This window comes from Sparus aurata, chromosome 4 (assembly GCF_900880675.1).
Source record: "Sparus aurata chromosome 4, fSpaAur1.1, whole genome shotgun sequence".
NCBI lineage: Eukaryota > Metazoa > Chordata > Actinopteri > Spariformes > Sparidae > Sparus > Sparus aurata.
Window position 1 is genome coordinate 7,928,492 of NC_044190.1, and position 21,038 is coordinate 7,949,529.

Genomic DNA, 21,038 nt, shown 5'->3' on the forward strand with positions numbered 1-21,038 from the left:
ATACCGGACCCATAGAAGTTTTATCTGAGAGTTCATAATTTTTCAGTATGTACCTTCTTGCAAAGTCTCACATCTATAATCCTTTTCTGAGTTCATTTAATAATTTGGGACACTGACGTCATCAATATAAAGGACTTTTTTACAGGGTGGTTTCTATCATGTGTTTTTATGAGAACTAACAGGTAATATCCCTGCCTTATAAGCACTACAGACCCACATTAACTGGATCCAAGTTAACTATCCAAGTTAGATACAAGATTAAGTAATCCGTAAGTTTGAACAAATGTGTTTTGAGGGCAGGTTTTAAGATGGAGACATGGTGTGACTACTGCTTGGTTAAAGCTTTATCCTCAGAGTGTCCTTGACCACCTCAGGGCCGACCATCCCTGTATGAGTTACAATGACAGGCCTGTGACAGTGGGAGACATGGGGACAAGGTTACATAGCCACCCCCCACCACTTCCCCCTGATCTGACCCCAGTAAACGTGCCCCATTGCCTGGATCTTATTTACACTCCAGCTCGCTCTGTAATAAAAGCTCCATCATGCAGTATTCATAGGGCCTCTCCCTGTGTCTCTGAAGTTGGGGCTGTTGGTTAGAGAGACTGGCCTCCTGTCCTGGATCAGGGCTAACGTGGTACTTTTACACTGCCACATGGATGACGGGCAGCCTTTCTCTCTCCCTGACTCTCTCACCTGATACGTCTGTAATAGGTCTCCTAACTGACACAGACAGACAGAAGCCTAAACATCAACTCTCACACACAAAACTGACTTATTAAATATCCAAATGTCATAGATGAAAGTTTTTTATATACTTTACCATGCACGAAAAGTGAACATCTGTATTATTTAATTTCATAAATGACATTACTTTCAAGAGCAGGCCTCTTGTAGCTGGGAAAGAAATTACAGCAGCACAACTAATGATTTGCTTTTTTCTGCAACAGGGTCAAACATTAACTTTTCTCTTTTCCAAGTAAAGTCAAACGTTGTTTTAATGAGATGGTGTATAGCAATGGTTCTCAACCTGGGGGTCCCGGCCCCTACTGTATTAGTGCTTGCAAAAAATTCACTGGCAGTCACGAGGCTTCGAAGGTTGCAAGACAACTTACCTTTTAAAATATTAAAAGTTCTATATCTTAGTGTTTAAGTCATTTGTGTCAAGAAAACAAAAATAAACTATAAATTATTTAATTACTATTATTTTTATTATCATTATTATGATTATTATTTTTTAGATATATACTTCTCACAGGATAAGGGTCATCAGTTATTTTCACAAAGCTTTTTTTCTGCAGAGCAGTCTCTTCCTGCTTAAGAAAAAGTATGCAGTTAAAACAACTGAAGACATAATAGAGTAACGACCAAGCGCCGGTGGAGATAAAAACTGAACTTGTCACAAAAAAGAATTAGATTGTTAAACATAAAATCGTCATTAATAAACTCATGTCTGTACAAAATTCAAAGTAATTATTTATTTCACAAGAATTGCAGCTACCTATGCAGTTTTACAGTCTTTCTGTACTGGGAGTTGTTTGTTGTTTAGTTTACTCAGAGATGACAGAGAAGTCCCTTAAGGAAAACATTGGGAATCATTGGTGTACAGACCATCAGCTAGGTAGCACTATATTTGTTTAATACAGCACATTGTGCTAACTACAGCAAAGGAATCTAAGAAGAGCAAAAATTTACACATGCAGATGTAGACGTGCTAAAAAAACTCACATGCATTGCGACACCTATAGCAAGTTCTTCGTATACTTGCTGATTTTTTTCATGCATGTCTGTAATTTAGGTTTCACAGTTTACACAATGTCCCATTTAGGATTAATTGGAACATCATTGGGTCACACTAAACCCCAGCGGATACCGAAGATTCAACCATTTCATACACAATTATTTCATGACCATTTACCTTAAGGCTGCAAAACACTTTATGATAGCTTTTCAAGACTTTGTGTGAAAAACAAAACAAAAAAAACTTCACTTACAAAGGCTTCAGATTATTCTTTTTCAAGCTCCTAAATAATTTGTCTTGACTGTCTGAAACTCATATATTAGCAAACTGCGATCCTGTTCTACTGGTTTTAGACCCAATCTGAAAATGTCTGGGAACAAAATACAAGGTTACCACCAATTAACCAAACAGGCTCAGCCCTTCAAAATGCAGTCTAATCAATGTGGTGAAAAAACAAAATCAATGGAGAAATTGGGCCGTGAGTCTAAAGGAACAGCTGTGGTGTCTAAGTAGATGTCACCACAGTCACAGTCAGGCAAATGTGCCTGTTTTAATTGCACTTCTTGATCCATGAGTCACGGGAATAGCCTTTGTGTCCTTGTTATTGTATTTATAAGCCATAGAGTCAGTTAGATTGGTGGACAAGATGGACCTCTGAGAGAGTGTGTAATAAAAAACAAAGGCCGACATTGATGGATGGTTAGGTCACAATGTGGCTATGGAGAGCTGAGGTGTTGGTAACATCCAATTGAGTCTAAATGGTTCTGGGTCATAAATGGGCTAAGAGGTTAAAAGGTGGGCAGTGATAGTGCTTTCACACGTGATAAGCCTAATATAAGCTGGACCAAGGGGGAGAGGCTGAAGAGGACACAGAATTGGTTCTAAGCAAGCGAGAAACCGGTCCAGGCCCTCAGTGAGTATGCATACAGTTTTTTGTTTTTTATTCTAATTTCCTACTTGATACAGAAACATTTTGATTGCTATGGCTGACTAATATAAATAATATGCTAATTTAAACACATCATAAATATTTTTAAATACCAATATGCAGGCAACACATATCGGAGGACCAGGATGCATCAAAACACTTCTACTTATTTCTTTACAGGGTCTTTTTTCACTACTACTTGTGTCTGTGTGGCGCCCTGTTGTGTGCTATAGATATCAACTGACATAACACTATCTGACACATCATGAAAGTGGCTAGTCAGCAGCAGCTTACATACTTTATTTTGTCTGACTCAGAGTTTCGTGCCCAGTTTCCATCCAAGATCTCAGCAGTTAATTAGATGAATACATGTAATAGAATGAATGGCCACAGCTGCAGAAATATAAACCAAATTGTAGGGAAAAATTGTTTACTTTTATTAATGCATTAGCAGCTGAACCATCTTTCTTCGGCTTGAAAACTTGATTGCTGTAGTTATAACCAAACAGCTCATGTACTGAACATAAAGAACAAAAACAAAGTGCATTGATGGCGAAAACGCTCCTATTTCACTTAAGAATAACTGGTATACGACAGCAATGTAATCTGGAGGTATTTCTGGCTCTTTTATTCAAAGAATTCTACTGTAAATACAGCTGACAAAACAAGACAAATAGATTAAACTGTTTTCACGTGACGCCATTTTATTTTCTCTCTGCACAGAAAGAAAAAGGTTGGGTTGATTGAGATGGACAGTAGATTAAGGGGATTGTTGCAACTAAGACTCTTCATGTTATCATCTGTTTATGCACCTGATTGGATAATCTCAGCTTCCTGTTCAGACCGTTAAGAAAATCCCACCTTGAGGGTTTTGTGAAGACAGACTGTATAATTCAGATGTATTTACTGTATCCCTGTTTTAGTCTTAAAATATGTTTATCTACTTATGACAGTGAATACTCGTGATGAGATATTCACAGAGAAAAGAAGATGACTTTGGAGAAGTTTTACTTCTTTGATTCTAACTGTTTAAGTGAAAAATTCAGCTGAACTGTTACAAGATGCAACGAGTGAAGAGCTGCAGTAAATATTTCCTTTTTCTTACTGTGAGAAAATAATTAAAATTACAGAACAGGGAAGCAATTAACAGTTACTAATGAAAATTCCTGGGAGCTGATGTCAAGGCCACAAACACAATTAACACTGATTTCGTAACAAAATCACAATTTTGAGTTTAATTTAGCTATAATGACTAGTAATATAAGGTCAGGATGCTCGGAACACTTTACAATAGCACAAAAACAAATAATGACTAACAGATAACATTAATTTATTTTTCATGGCAAAAGGTGAAAATTGAAGTTGTTCTCTAAGTATCTTATCACCAATAGTCTGCAAACTCCAGGGTTCGGAAGAGAACGCAGTCAAACAGAGTCCTGTATTAAGTGCAGGTGTGTTTGCGATGTGAACAGGCAGTGCGGAGTAGCCAGGGGAGATCTGGAATTTTATGCTTGTACACGATTGTATGTTTGTGTATATGTCAATGCAAAACCTCAAGTTACTACACTTGCAGTAACTATGTTGCTATATTAGCAATTAAAATGTGGATACACTTAGGTTGATGAGGTGGCTGAGCAGCCAACCATTCTATTTGTTCTTCAGCTGCATTGAATGGTAGGTGAACAATACCTGGTTGACGGCTCTATTCAGAAGGACTTTAGTTCATCATTGGCTGTGGCTCAGTGGGTAGAGTGGGTCATCTAGTGATCGGAAGGTCAACAGTTCGAATCCCGGCTCCCCCTAGTTGCATGTGAAGGTGTCCTTGAGCAAGATACTGAACCCCAAATTGTTCCTTGCATGGCAGCCTCCATCATCAGTGTATGAATGTGTGTGTGAATGGGTGAAAGTGGCATGTATTGTACAGCGCTTTGAGCTGTTGTTAGACTGGAAAAGCGCTATAAAAATGCAGACCATTTACCATAGAGCTGACCTCTCTAGTGACATGTTGGAGATTGGGTGAGTACATGGTGTCAGAGTAGTCAGTCAAAACTTTTGCAGAAGAGGAGACTGCGTAGGTTTGGTGCTTACTAAGCTTCTGACTCAGCAGAGAGGGACCAACAAGCCAGCCAAGGATGCAGCTGCGGTAGTTTGGGAAGCAAAAGTCCAGTTGTAGGGTGTGGGGGACTTATTAGCAGCTTTGACAATGACTTAGAGGCATCCTTGACATTTGAGAAAAATAATCTGATGGAAAGATGGAAAGTAATCACCCTAGCTATCCTCAGCAGGGTGGCGAACTGCTGACTTCAACTGGGACGTTTTCAGAAGGATGAAGATGCAAATAAAGTAGCTCCTTACAATTAGTTTGTAGTATAAAAATGGTATAAAGTATGCTTCAAAAAAGGTTACATCTTCAAGCTGTTAAAGTATTTTTGGGCACCTCTGCTCACTAACTAATAGCATCAACAACAAGGCTGTTTTTTTGGTCAGTTTATTGAAGCTGTATGTGTTTATCTTCTCCCAACCATAAAAATTTCAGCCCCAAAGCATATGGATTTTTCACTGGGTTAAATTGACTGAGAAGTTGTTGGGCTTGCAATATTGGCCTTCCCCATTGCAGTGTAACCATTTCTAGTGACAACTTATCAGGAAACTTATACTCCTCCAATTATGAGGGATTGACTCTTAATGAAACTATCTCAAAGTCATAAAAAGGTGGTTTGAAAGAAAGGGATGAAAATAAAATAAAAAAAGACTTGCAAGATGGGAAATTTACTGGGTTTGCTGGGGACAGTCTGAAACAGACCACTCTGTCAAGTCAAGGTTAGCCTGAGCAGTGATCAATACTTCAATCTCAATAAAACAGCTCAATAGCTAAGGATTGATGGGTAGGATGAAACACAAGGTGGGGAAAAGAAGGATAAAAGAGCACCACAAATGCCAACCTTGTCATAACGTTAGCAGGGCAGTAACACATTTGTCTGCCCAGAGAGGATGGAGCTCTTCTATCCTGGCAGGTAATGTGCTGTACTATAGACAGATTAAGTCAATTGCTGTTACACCTTACAGCCCCAAATCAATATCATATATGTTTCCAACCTTCAGACCAGAATAAATAAATGCAGGTACAACCAGCCTGATAGATGTCGCGCTGAATGCCGAGATAAATGGACAGATGAAGGAACAGAGGAAGTGTGGTGAATAATCGAGTGCCCTTCACAGAACCCTACTGAGTGATGCGTGTGCCATATGAAATGAGCAGAATAAATATGAAAAGTCAAGAATTGTATAACACATCAGTCTGAAACTTGCGACTAATTGAGACATTCGTCCTTAATATTTGCAGTGTATAGTATATATAGGGTCAATATCCATTATTGTGTTGTGGCCTTGTAATGTTGGTGCCAGTAAACACTCACTTGTAAACCGTGCCTCCATTTCCATGGCCAAGCTGCTCTTGATAGTCGATATCTTGGGCATTTATCTGTGGAGCCACAAACATACACAGTTACACAATAATGGTGCATGGATGTTATAACATGAGAAGACATGCAACCAGTGGATGATCTACGTAACTACACAGGTGAGAGAGAGAAAGTAAAGGAGAGAGAGGGAGGACTACATTTTCACTGGAGGCTATAAACAAGACAAGCACTCAGGTCACTCCAAGTTCAGCAACATAAGGAGAGCAGGAGAAGAGGAGATCAATACAACATTTGCTGTCCAATTTATAAAAGGAGGACAGTGTGCTTGGGTGAGCGGGGGAGTGACTGATCTAGAGTTTAATGACGATTTGTCTGCTGTTGTCGTTCCACTCTACTTTGATAAAATAAAAAGTGTCAGCGGTGTAGAATATAATGTAGCATGACCCAACATGGCCGTCTCCTCTCCTCCATTTTGATAAAAACAATGAAAATCCTTCAATAGGTCGATGACATTCATCTGAACAGAGCTCTCAGATAATGCTGTGGATCTTATTTAGTTAGAACAAATGTGAAAATACATCAAATAAAAGTACCCAATCAGCGTGGAGTAAGGTAATGCAATGTCGGATGATATCGTTTGGAAAATTATAAAAAACTGAGGAAAACTGTGACTCCATTACTGTTTTACAACACTAACTGTCCTACTAATCTTAACAATTTTGTTTGAATCTCCCTTTTAATTCTGCCACTGAAAATAAACAGTCACACAAAGATATCTAAAAATATTTGTTGCATACTTTAAATACACACACGAATTACATTTCATAGAGACTACTATGAAACAAAACCTTAACTCGAGGTAACAGAGCTCAACAATGAGGTTCTGTAGCTGAAAAATCCCATTTATACTCTGAATTGATAATGTTATCAGTCATAATGCCACAATCATCTGAGTGGATAAAACCACAAGATAAAAGATTGTGAAATGTTTGTATTTGCTCCTGAAGAAGACATAAGTACGAATGAAAAGACCTGTTTTTCCTCTCAATGTCATGGAGATTTCCGACACTATCTACAGTCCTAAAGGGTAAAACAGCTATGTCTATTATTGGTGGAGCTTGCTGTTAACATGGATTTGTTTCTTTATCAACCATGATTTCCCTTTACGACATGCTGTGTGTTTTTTTTATAGATAAGGAAAATTTTCCAAAACAGTGAAAATCACTGGTCAGTCTTTGTACAAGTGTTTGTGAGCTGGAGGTCGTTGGAGAGGAATTATAGTTTTACAGACAAGTGATCATCCACTCTTTAAACTACTATATACACAATCCTGTTCTTTTGTCTTTCATTTGTTTTTAGATTTTTTGATTGTGAATCAAATGTTTTATGGTCACAATCCATCTGGTGGTTGGTTGGCTTGGTTCCAGGCTTAAAACTCTTTTTGTTCTGTGATGTCAAGAAGTGAATGTAAAAGTGGATGGGAAAGATCACTGTTGAGCTCTATTGCAAAATGCTGGTATGCTGAAAATTCCTAAATTGATAACTGCAAAATATGAAATATGAAAAACATTCTAGGAATGAAAAACATATCATTTGCATCCACAGTGGCCAGAATTTATTATTCTGCACTGGTTTATTTTTCTTTTATCTGTTTGTACTGTGGCTGATATAATACCACTGTGTAAAGCCAAGTTTTAATTTTGTATAGAAAAAAGAGCCAGGCATCACAACATACATGCACACAAACATTTCTCTCCCAGTTCACCTCAACTGATTAGATAACATGGTGAGACTTGGGGGTTAAAGAGAATGAAAGGAGATGGATGAAAGGATGGAGGAGAAGGGAGAGAACAGCTCTATTAGTTCACTGTGTTACAGCAGAAACCTGAGAGGCCCCTGGCTTAATTGTCTTCCTGACACGCTAGCTACTATGTGTGTGTGTGTGTGTGTGTGTGTGTGTGTGTGTGTGTGTGTGTGTGTGTGTGTGTGTGTGTGACATGACTGTTACAGGCTAGCTCTCAGGAACCCTCAGACCTCCCGCTCCCTGTCAGCAAAGTAAAGAGACGATAACCAAATACACTATCTGTATAACACGCTTCAACTGGCATCGCATACAATCAATAGAGGAGCCAACCACTTGTGTGAATGTGTTCTCGTCAGTGAGCAGGAGCAGCGAGATAACAGTGGTCAGATACAACTTACACCCAAAACACAAAACACAAGCTTACCTGCCCATTTGTCAGGATCCTCTTCAGCTCAGCAGATGATTTCTTTAAGCTGGAGGAGGAAACAGCACAGTTACACAAACATCAATCTACTCATCCATCATCCAAATGTAGTTTATTCAAGGCAGTCAAACATGCTCCTCATGCCCCAGCAAGCTCACCTGTTGTTGGTCATGGAGTCTGGGACAGCATGAGTGCAGTCATTGGCTGGGTTAGGTCTTGTATTAACCTGATGGTGTGCAAATACATACACAAAAATGTGAAAGGACACGTACATGTGCACAACAGACACATTTTAAGTGGTCAAGGCCAAAAGACAGGCAGACAGACAGACATATGGCCAGAACCCCTAATGAACAAGAACAAAACACGAGCTCTCAGTTCAGCCTGAAGGTTAATTGGCTTTCGTAGGAGAGAATGGAGGCGGGTGAGGAAGAGAGGGAGGAGAGGAGAGGAGAGGAGAGGAGAGGAGAGGAGAGGAGAGGAGAGGAGAGGAGAGGAGAGGAGAGGAGGGAGAGGAGAGGGACGAGGGAGAGGAGGGGAGGGAGAGGAGAGGAGAGGGAGGGGAGAGGAGAGAGGGAGAGGAGACGAGGGAGAGGAGGGAGGGAGAGGAGGGAGAGGAGGGAGAGGAGTGGAGAGGAGAGGAGGGAGAGGAGAGGAGGGGAGTGGAGTGGAGAGGAGTGGAGTGGAGAGGAGAGGAGAGGAGAGGAGAGGAGTGGAGTGGAGTGGAGAGGAGAGGAGTGGAGTGGAGAGGAGAGGAGAGGAGAGGAACATAGTTTTCTTACATTCATCAGCATTTATGTTTACTCCAAAGACCCCCATGGTCCACCCCGCACACAAGAAAAGAGACAAGACCCTGTAAAGAGGCTACTAAAAATAACTAATTTAATTGAGGTCAAGAGGCCGGTGTGTTGGGTCCACTAAAGCACGAGGATTCTCTCTTTAATTAGTGCCCAGGAAGACCTAATTTAAACAGTGCACAAGACTCCCCCTCAGCCAATTACTTTTATATTAAAACCAGAGAAAAGGGGGGAAAGATTACCAGAGGACTAAAGGTTTTTTGGAAAACATCATCTTCTCAAAACAGACCCCTGACCTTAAAATAAAATAAAAAAAACTGACACAGTTGAGTAGTTGTTACCAGAGCTCCTCAGAGGATATACTTTAAGCATTTAGAGGGGGGTTGTTTTATCATTGAAATGGAGATGGATATAACATGGATCATCTGGAGAGATGGAGGAGGTGTCAAGTCATTTAACCCATGGTAATTAGCAAGGATTTTCAATAGCAACATATGCCAAACATAAAATGGGAAGGTCTGCAGAAGGCCATTTGTAAATGGCAGACGGGGGCTTGTAATGACGATTTCATGGTTGAACAATGACATTGCCTTATTGACTCACTCTAACCAATGCTTACCTTCTTCCTATGATATGGAATGAGAGGATCATAGATCGTAATGATCTGGAATGGGATCAAGGTTTCAGCACAACACCTTGCTCTTAATGGTCTAAATGGAACATGAATACAGTGAGCTAGAGAATAAGCCACAGCCAGCCATCTCCATACATAAACATAGATGAGGGGAGCAAGAAAATGAGCGAAAGAAAAGGAGAGCCTTGACTTCAATTGACATTTCAATAAGTGGAACACAGCGTTACCAATCCATTTGCCTCAACTTCCCACCCTCCCCTCCCTTCGTTCTCTGTGTAAGGCAACTGAAACAATTATTGAGATAGGTACCTTCAGGCCATGTATGTTCCGGATCCCTGGAGTCTTGCCGGCTGAAACAGTAATTGACTAGATTGTAGAACACATCACTGGGCCATTTACAAATGTGCTGAAAAAGAATCAGTTCTTTATAAAGAAAAAAAAAAGAAGAAGAAATGAAATGAAGGTTACTCTGAAATTAGTTGTAGACAAGAGAGCGATTGAGATGTTGGGCTCTTGAGACAGCTGGTGGGAGGTAGGAAATAAAAAAACAGAATCACAGAGAAAGAGACTGAAAGAGAGAGCCAGATGCAGAGTAGGAGAGAGACAATACAATGTTCCATCATTTTACCCTCAGGGCCTGTTAGTGGTTATGTATGACTTTGAGTGGTGAGAAAACCATATGAACATTTGAAAAATTAAATGTTTAGAAAAAGCATTTGTAGTGAAAACCAGCTCAGGAAGAAAGTACAAAACAACAGAGATTTGGGCAATGCCTGAGCACAAGCTTGTAGTTCCAATGTCCTTGGAGCAAAAGAAATGTAGATTTATAAATGACTGTCAACACAACAGCATGAGCCTATGAATTTTAATGCTCAGAGGCTGCGGTGTTACTTCTAGCCACCGAATGCTCACATTTTTTTACCTATATTTGTGAAATTGTGTGAATAATTTAATGTATTTAATTAACTTCTGCTTGTGACTAGTTGTCAACACATTAATTACAAAGATGTATTGAGCCTTTTAGCATTACCAATCCATGATAAACTGCAACATGTCACTCCGTACCTCGTGGAAAAATCTGCAGAGGGTCCGGCAGCAGTCCATTCATGCGTTGTTCATTCATTGTGTTGCAGTACTAAAGGGGGAAAAGAAAGTCAATACATAATGGAGAGCAATATTGTGCCTCTGACGTTGTCTAAAACATGAAAAACATTAAAACAGAACGTTTGCTCTCATTAAAATGTACAGAACATATTAATATGCAAAATAAAAGGTTTAACTGTTGGACACAAAATGCCTTCTTCAAGTCCATTCTCAGCGTTTCTCAGAGGTTTATGTATTTTCATCCCACTTGCGTATGCTGAATATCTGACCAGGATTGCTTACAATTTGTGATGTTACAAATCACGCTAATAGGTCCGCCCCTTAAAGATCAGGGTCCGTATTCACAAAGAATCTTAAGGCTAAAAGTAGCTCCTAACAGGCGAATTTAGGAGCAACTCCTAAAAATAATGGGCGTGTCAGTCGTAACTTTAGGACTCCTAATTTTTGAAAATAAGAGTTATTCACGAAACATTTTAAGCCTAAAAGTAGCACCTAAGTCCGGGAGACCTTAGAACTAGTCCAGAGGACTCCTAACTCACTAAGACCTGGTCACAGCCGAATGTTTTGACGCTAAATGACAGGGAATTATTAAAACGATGTTGGATGGACCGCGAAGGGATTGAAGTTGTGGTTGAGTTGGTGAGGGACGCAATAATGTCCCCAACCAACTGAAACAATCCAATAACGCCAGAGTTAAAATGTTTGGCAACACTCATTTGTCTACGGGGAAAATGCAGCTCTTTGCACGGGACTAGTATTACCTGGGGACCACAAGTTATTTAGAAATTATCCCACCACGTCCGTGTTTCGTGTGGCGCATTCGCACAGGATAAGCAAAGTCTGTGTTTTAACTCGAATTTACTGACATTATCCCCCAGGTCGATCGCACTGGGCAGCACAACTGTTAGATATGGATATTTTTAATATAATAACTGGTGAGCCTGTTGAAAGATGGAAAAATGTTCCTTACCGCATGCTGCCATGCATGTAATCCATCTAATCATCTTTCGAGATTTCGCTCTTCTGCTGAGCCTCCTGAATTTGCACCCAAAATGCTGTCAAAACTTTAATTTATATTCCCAATGCAGCCTCCATAATTCTGGACCGGGAAAAAGGCAGAAAAAAGGTGGAAAACACAAAAAACCTTAAGAAAAACAAAAAACGACCCCAAATCACAGAGATGACGATTCGCACGGGACTAATATTATCAAATGACCTCTGTGTTTGGTGAAATATGGTAGGTAATTTGCGTAGGAATTTTTACTTTACAAATTACGGACATGGCAGATTCGCACAGGATTAAGATCACAGAGAACCTCCACAATTATTACAAATTACTGGAGGTCCCCACGTTATGCTAGTCCCGTGCGAATAGGGCTTTTGTCAATCGGAAAAAGTTGCATTCCATCAATACACAAATTGTCTTTGACACACGTTACAATATACTGGACATAGTTGCAAAATGGCCCGGATCAACACACGATTCCCGAAATTTAATGGAGAGTGGTTTGACGCAGCTTTTCGAGCAAATGCCTCTTTTATTGGCAATTCACGTTTTTCATCGCAATCTTCTAATTTGTCATTTTTGTCCGAAGCGTTTTTGGTTTTTGTTTTGGGGGGGGGGGTCAATTAATTCTCCTCATAAATACATTTCTTTATCCAATATCTTTTCATAGGCTTTGTCATGGGCTTGTAGGCAACTTCCTTATTTTCACTACATGCATTGCGTAGCCTAAATGACTTTTCAATGGGCTGCCCTGTCACTCAACAACCAGTCATCCATAGCAACAGAGAGTTACTTCTAGTTTAGGAGTTCACTGTTTTCATAAGTAAAAGTAGGTCTCAGCGGCTTTGTGAATTACTTTTAAGAAAAGACTAGCCCAATTTAGGAGTACTCCTAACGTTAAGATAAAAGTCTTTGTGAATACGGGCCCAGATTTTCAGTGAACACAAAAGAAAATGTACACTTTTAGCAATGAATGTGAAAACATCCAGTGTCAAACTCTGCACACACCTCACTCTACACAGTGAAACTCAAACACACAACTAAAGGAGCAAAAAGAAAAACATGTTTTGCTGGGAGTGGGACTTTAAGAAAGCCATCAAAGCTGTTTTATAAATAAGCGCTGATTAAAAATGTGTTTTCTAAAAAAAAAAAATGTCAGCTTAGACCAGATAAAAAAGGAAGCCTTAGTAACTTTAAAAGTTTTTTCTCAAATGACGTCAGGATAAGTCTGCACTGTTCCCAAAAATGGGAGCATGCTGTGCTGAAAGCTGTTGCCGATGAGGACCAATGCCCTGTGGGCTTGTTCTGAAGGAGTGTAGCATTAACCCCTCTCTCCTCCAGGTCAACAGCTCACCAAACACTCGTATCCTACAGGACTAACACGTGCACACACACTCTGGAGCCTCTCACACGCTTGCCAAGGCAATGCAATAATTGATGTTTCAGTTAACCAAACCATCTGTTAAACTGTGAGAGTGAGTGTGTGTGTGTTTTGTTTATGTCAGCTCCGATTTGAAGCTCCAAATCAACAAACATTATCAGACAGTAGTCGGCATCAGACACTCCAGAGGATGAGTGTCTTTATGCAGTCTACACCTACATATGTTCATTGTGTTTGACTTACAATAAGCTCTGAACTACCAAGTCATCACAGCGATATGTAAATTTGCTCTCTCATTGTGGGGGAGGAAAGGGGGAGGACGATGGGACCGGCTTGGATGGGAATGGATCAGAATGGCTACCCAAGTGGCACAGCTGTTATTAAAAGGCCTATTTATCACTGTCAGGTCCCTTCTCGCTTCTAGCCCTCTGCTTTCGCCCTCCAGCGTTCTCACTAGGCCACATCCAAACAATGGGCCTAATACCAAAAAACGTGTTGTGTGTGTTGAGGGTGTGTAGGGGGGGTCGGGCTTCACATACCTTTAATTTTCCGCTCAGCTAGCTTATTGATTAAGGCTGCAATTACCACCTAATCTGTAGTAGGTGTGTTATTAAAAGACATTCTCCATTGTTGGCCAATAACTAAACAGTGTCCGATCGCCAAATACCATCGCTCAGCCTTGAGGGACAAGTGGGAGAGCAGGAGCAGAGACTGGGTCTCATCATCATTAGCAGACTAAGGGGAAATGGGAGTAAGAATGGTGGAATTAGAGCTACTACCTCCAGGGGGAGCTGAGCAAGGAACGGATGAGGTCACATGTTTTTTTTAGCACCTGACACAGGCCAGTCTTTAACTTTGAACACGGGCGTCTGTCTTTCAAGGTGTCGAACAATGATTAGAGATGCCTGGAAGACTAGTCGGTCTCACAGGAGCATGTAGCAATCAATGTTCTCAGTGATGGGCGATACTTTTCACAATAAATGCCCTCTGCAGACTGATGTTAATTAAGTGCAGAATTTGAGCATTAATTTTGCTCTGCAACAAGGAGCATGAATTTTTCATTCGGCAATGTTAAAGCAGCGATGTTGGCTAAGAAAAAACACAGTGTCGTGACAGCATATTTAAAGTCTGGTTATATATTTATCCACACAAACATTCACACACACAGAAACACATGCACACAAGAAGCAACCATGAGCGACTCTAATGAATTATCCCACCTTTCACCTAACATGCTGGTTTCTCTTAATTCCTATTAATTTCACATAATGGCTGTCTGCTCACCTGGAATTAACAGCACTGAGGCAAAAATCCACTAGAGTCTCTGAGGAGGCCAAATGGCAACCACAGCAAACAAGCACGACATGAAAATAATCATCTGAACACAAATGCAAATGACTGCTGAAATGCATAACTCTTGCGTAAGACATTTAAAGTACTCGGTTAGTGTAAATCATATTCTAGTGAGCCCCGTATTTTCCAGGTGATCAGCAACTTTTTGTATACCCGGATGTCCCGAGAGGAGCAGAAAGCCATTACACGGCTCCTGAATTTGTTTGCCAAAAAATTCATCGAACAAATGGCTTTTGAAATTTGTGGACGAAGCAGTGCAGCACTGTGGATACAAAATATTTGTGCTGGGTCGAGGGAGGTGCAGGTCGGGGTCCTGAATTAATGTATTGCCATGACGTGTTTCACATCATCTGAATAAAATGTTGGGAAAATGAGCTGTCATTGTACATTACAAAATAAAATGATAACGTAAATGTAATGTTGCCTGTTCTGCCACATAAATGTATATGCACTGATGTCATGATAAAGACTAGCGATGTGTGAGATGTAAACATTGCTACCTGGCCAATTACTACATACAGTTTTGTCAGTAAAATGCATAATTTTATGAAAGTACACAATAATTTGCACAGAATATTGTGTCTTCTGTGTCATTTCTATATGTGACATATATGATTTACATATTCATCAAAACTACATCGGTTGAGTGGCATCTTTTTGCCAATCGACTGTGTTGACTCAATGCTGTTGTAATAATCAGCCACTTCTCCAACAGATCTTTAGTTACGTTGAATTTTGGCTGGTTTCTCACCGTTTTCCTACGTTTAGACTGATCAACTAGTCTTAGTTTAAACTTCCAGTTGAAAGTCTAGAAAAAATGACTTATCATTATAAGCTTTAAATCATAATAAAAGGATCTTAACTTAACTTATGCATTTACATATTTTCTGATAAAATGGGTCAGTAGCACTGGATCTGTGGCATGTCAATTTCAATTTAGTTGTTGAATGAATTGTAAGGTGCAATTTTAGCAAACACAAAATAATGGTATTGACACCAAAACACTCAGCAAATGAAGGTCCTGAAACCGTACTGTTAGATCAATCCTGTGAGTTTCTCCAAAGCTACTCATATTCACACAGGACACACAGCACAGCAAGCAAAACTGCAACATTACCTCAAAACAAGTCAGCTAGATTTGTGTATAATAAAGCTGGCTGAGGTCAATACTTTTCCATCCTTGTTTCACAACGCTCACTGGCACAACAGCTGTCTCTTTTTGCTTAATCACCCTGCTACCCTATGCTACTTAATGATTAAAAGGCAACCACAAGTGAATGCATGATAAAAATGGACAAAAAACAAGGAGTGTAAATTGTGCCTGTGGCTCTAGCAGCATCATTGTGAGCTGATGGGGGGTAAAAGACATCCACAGATGAAAGTAGATTTTGAACAATTCTGCAGCCCAGGGGGCCCCGCTCTTTAATGAGGCAAAACTTTAAGTACTGAATAATAAATAATAAAAATTGACAGTTCATTTAGCTTTCAGTGTACCTCGTAGAGAAACCCATTACAAGCCATTACTCTTACTGTCCATGGCATGAACAGTAAGTATGGTGGAATATAAAAATGTACTGCAGTAGGTGGGGGAGCTGAATGGGTAGTGGAAGGGTATGTTTGTGCGTATGTTTGTGCATGTGTGCGTGTGGCTGAAAACCACCAATAAGCTGTTTATTACCTGAGGTTAAATGTAACTGGATGATGCTGTATGGTCTGAAAAATCTTTACAAGTTGCTGAGCTGCTGGCAAATAATAGTGTAGAGTGGAAGCAAGAGGTCAAAATGTGTCAGTCCTGTATCATCATCAGCATGCACCTCTCTCTTTTTAGATTAGACCAGACCAATAGTGCCTCTTTCATCACATTAGAGTGAGTGTTTTCTTAACTGTTAGCCATAAGGTGGTGATTTTAACAACACTAGATGTCACTGGAAGATTTAGGTGACAATGGAAGGCATCCTGTAATTCTGAAATAAGATACTGCTGCAGAAATAAATGTAAAATTAAAAAACAATCTTCAAATTGTTTCTTGAGTGGCTTCTTTTCAATACATTACGCTATTTTCATGCTAGAAGACCAAACACTTAAACTGACAGTTTCAGCTTTATGTACCAAGGTTTTCAGATATCTTTCTCAACGATTTTTGGCCAAAGGAAAAAGAGAAGTGAGCGGCTCTTTTCACTGTCTTTCACTTTCACAGGGCACAGTGAGCTGGACAGGGACAGGATGGTGTATTCAGGTGGACCTTGTAAAATCTGGTTTCTAAACATCTCTTTGTATGACACAACGCATGGGCACCGACAGACAGGAAGTTCATGGCGCATTCAAGTGCACCTTGTAAACTAAGACATTAAAACCTAAAATGAAAATCAAATCAAATGGTTATCAGCAAATGTCCTCAAGTACCTCTATGATAACTTTAATCGTTATACTATGGCAGTTCTATTTTTACAGCATTTATAATTTCATATTTATAATTCAATATTAAAATATTTATAATCAAATACTAAAATCATGTCCAATATGCATAAAAAAAAAACAGGTAAAAAAAACATTGGCTTCGACTATCAGTCACCTTAGCAGGTGAGTCAATGTTTACTTCAGACACTGTTTGTGTTCCACAAAATCACAGAATTGACCAGAGGGCTTAACAAATTCTACAACATTCAACACTCTAATTCTTCATTATTGACCCTTGATGTAGATTGGAGGAGCTGCACAAAATGAACATTAAAGTTTACGTGAGAAACCTTGAATGGGTGACAGAGAAGGGAAGATGTCTCTTTCAAAATGTCTAGACATGTAGCTGAGAAATGGCCACAGTGAGCTCTGACCTTAATGTGAACAGTGTTTGATCAGAACTAATTTGTAATGAAGAAACAGTCCTGAAGAAAACTGCTACAGTGGTAGAAGACATGCAGTTTGTGGCATTGATAGAGGTCATGATGAACATATTACAAATTAATGTATTTATATACTCACATATGACAACATGGCTTTGAGTTCTTCATCACTTCTTACAGTGATCCTGTCCCCCACCTCATCTTCATCTGAGAAACACACAAGTATCTTAAGTTTTGGACTGGATAAATGTGCGTGTACAAGTGTGTGTGTGTGTGTGTGTGTGTGTGTGTGTGTGTGTGTGTATGTGTGTGTAAAAGAAATACTATAAATACTAGGTCTGAGCCATAATAACAAAATACAATATTACAATATTTTTGACACAAATACCCCAATATAGTTATTTCATCAGTAGTAACTTGGAAATTACACTAAACATAATGGAATTATTGCTAAACAATCAGTAATGTGGATATTATGAGTAAGTGTGTTAAGGCAAGAACTAGAACAAGTGATAATGTCTGGCAAGTTCAGAAAACTATACTGCTTTACTGTAATGCATCATTTAAGACCAGGAAAAGGCAACACTTGATATCGTCATATCACAATATCAGAAATATGGTTTAAATAGCATCCTTATATTATTTTTCCTACACATGGATGAGCACCATGCAAACAACTTCTGTCATTGCATTTTCCTGCCCTCTTCACATTCAGTAACGTTAAACATACCTTAATTGACCCAAAAACTGATGGGAATGATAATTAAAAGGCTCCCATATAGTAGAGAGATGTGTAAATTACAGTACTTTGACTATTGATAATAAATTAGTGATTTACAGGACTAATATTTGTTAGCAACAAAACACACAGTCTATATCACTGAGAAAGTCCTCAATGGTGTGAACTTTGAGATGATCAGTTTGAAAAGTACTGTGATGTATTTCAGACTTGTCATTTTCTAAGTGATCAACAGCTTGGATAAATAAATGTTTCAGCATGATAAGAGTGAAACAGAAACTTACATTCAAAGGCCGTGACAGTGGCTTCAGGCATGACATCTCTGATTGCGACCTGAAATTATGACAGGGTCACATAATAAAAGTAGATTTACAACTCTAGATGGATGAAGACAGTTTGTTGAGATAAAAGAATGATCAGCTCCACAACACAGATGCATGACTTGATAGTTTCGTTTAAGATACATTTGTTTTGCTCACACAAGTTGAGACAGAAACTTAAGCTGTCAAACTATAAACCTCTTTTACTGTACAACAGTTTGTAACAGAAGTAGATCCAGGGGTGACAGCTAGCTCTGTAGCTCTGTAGACGCTCACCAATAAGTCATTGAAGTTCAGAAGAGATGGACAGTCGACGGACGAGTCCATGTCCCCTGACGGTGTCTTTATACGGATCACTATTGCCTCGGTGTCCATTCTACAAGGCTTTTTTAAATCGAGTATGAGCATAAAGATGACAAATCAAGCCTCATAATAACACTTCACTGGCTGTCTAAGCTAACAAGCTAATTTCCTGCAGTGGTTTGCTGACGACACATGCTAGCATCCTGCTCAGTCCGGACACTTGTGTGAAGTGATACGGACCATAAAAATCGTCAACGGTAACTGACGACACCGACCTCACGTCATAACTTCATGAACGGTTCAGCCTGAGCTATAAATGTGTTTTCTGCCCGCTGTCTCGGGCGAAGTTTTTTTGTTTTATCGGAGGATTGTAGCCATGTAGCTAGTTTTGAGTAAGCCCCAACTGCTCCAACAGCGCTTCCGAATCAACATCCGCCCAGTGCATTTCAAAATAAAAGACCCCAGTCTGAGCATCCCCTCCTGACATGTCTACTGTCAACATGAGGAAATGGCCAGATGTCACTGAGTACTGCAAGTATTGTATAACTGCAAACAAAGCAAAGTAAATATGACCAAATAAAAAAAAATTAAAAAAAAATACCATAAATGCAGTCAATGTAGGTTGTTGTGCCACTTATTCAGCAGAAATCGTCTGCATAGTAATCTACTCTTTAAAAAGCTCATTGTCACTTTTAAGTGTTTTGTACAAACCATGATCTTAATGACAGCCTGTGCTCCTGCCTCCTATTACAAAATGAGTAAAATGACCTTGCTTTCCAAAAATAAAGTACAAACAAGAGTTTTAAAAAAAACAACAATTTATTGATCTTGAGTCCTGCTACTTCTATTTCATGGAGTGTTAAGTGTTGTTGTTGAGCATGAGTTCAGGAGTCTCACAGTCTGGGGAATGAAGCTGCTCTCTAGTCTGCATACTTCTGTATCTGTATCTGACAGCAGCAGGGTGAGCAGACAGGTTGAAGTGGGAGTTGTTTTTAGTATCCTTTGAGCTCTGTGCAGACATCTCATTTTACCGATGTTGCTGATGCTCTGTTGATGGTACCGGTGGTGTTCTGCGGTTTTTATCAACCATTGTAGGGTCTTCCTGTCCTGGGTCGTGCACGAACTATGTCAATTTGTGATGTTTCCAATCAGGATGCTTTATTTAGCCTTTCCAAGTTTCCCTAGGAAGTGGAGCCTTTTCCGTGCTTCTTTTAAAACAGGGTGGTGATGTGTGATGACCATGATAGGTTCTCAGGGATGGTAATCCCAAGGAACCTATAGCTATTCACCTGCTCCACCTCAGCTCCACTGATGTACACACGGTTGTCTGTCTTTGCCTCCTTTTTTCTGCAGCAATTAGCTCCTTGGTTTTGCTGCCGTTGAGCCGTAGATGGTTCTCTTTTCACCACTCTGCAAAGTTGTTGATTTCCTCCCAGTAAGAACTGTCATCTCAGCGTTCAAACCCCGAGAAATCCACAAGTTTACTCAAAGTAACAGCATGTTTCATTAGGTACCACTGCCACTTACGGGATAGAGAATACGGCGAATGAGACTAAATTTACTCATAGCTGAGAAGTGTTGAACAAACCCTTAATACAAATCATTTTGCAGGTTCAACACAAACAGTATCCATTAACAGAAAACGCAAACACAAAAACCACATCATAAACACAATAAAGAAACTGATCAACATTGCTCATTTGTGACAAGCCCATGCTGAAAGTAGTCATAGTAAGCTAGATAACGCTAATGAGTCACTTTCTTGTCACACAAACCTTCCCTGTTCACGTTTAGCCGATAACCATCATCCCCTTTTGTTGTTACTTCCATTGACGCTCTCCTTTTTCTTATTTTCTTGTGACTTTTGAATTTATGTCATCTTTTGACACACTTTGCGCAGCCTTCTTGATATGAAGTCTGTTCTACACTTAATGGCAACCGTACAGAACTTCAGCTATGAAATTACATTTATGAAAAGTTTTCATGGTTTATTTAACTTTATGAAAGGTGAATACATTCTGAATATGTCCTTCTGAAAAATGTAACTTGAAATATTTAAATACATTCTTTGTATCATTGTTGTCATTATTCACTCCTGACAAAACGGGGATGTCATCCTGATTATGAATGTGTTTTGAACGACAAAGCAATTGAAAAGCTTTGTAAAGAAAAGTGCTTGAAGGCAGCGTGGAGTGAAACACTATCTGTCTGTGTATACAGCTCAGCCTTTTATACTGAACTG

At 39.5% G+C, this 21,038-nt stretch overlaps 1 protein-coding gene across 2 annotated transcripts in view; it reads right to left on the bottom strand.

Moving 5' to 3' along the window:
* The window catches only part of map2k5 (mitogen-activated protein kinase kinase 5), a 62,392-nt gene extending 43,171 nt beyond the window's left edge, over positions 1-19,221 (bottom strand). For both annotated transcript variants that reach the window (XM_030414800.1, XM_030414801.1), the window contains exons 1-8: positions 18,770-19,221; positions 18,458-18,506; positions 17,574-17,641; positions 10,816-10,885; positions 10,060-10,100; positions 8,478-8,545; positions 8,320-8,368; positions 6,086-6,150 (exon numbers count right to left, since the gene is read on the bottom strand). In XM_030414800.1, coding sequence (XP_030270660.1) covers positions 6,086-6,150; positions 8,320-8,368; positions 8,478-8,545; positions 10,060-10,100; positions 10,816-10,885; positions 17,574-17,641; positions 18,458-18,506; positions 18,770-18,901 — 542 coding nt within the window. In that variant the 5' untranslated portion in view covers positions 18,902-19,221. The remainder of the gene's footprint in view (positions 1-6,085; positions 6,151-8,319; positions 8,369-8,477; positions 8,546-10,059; positions 10,101-10,815; positions 10,886-17,573; positions 17,642-18,457; positions 18,507-18,769) is intronic.
* Between the last annotated feature and the right edge of the window lie 1,817 nt (positions 19,222-21,038).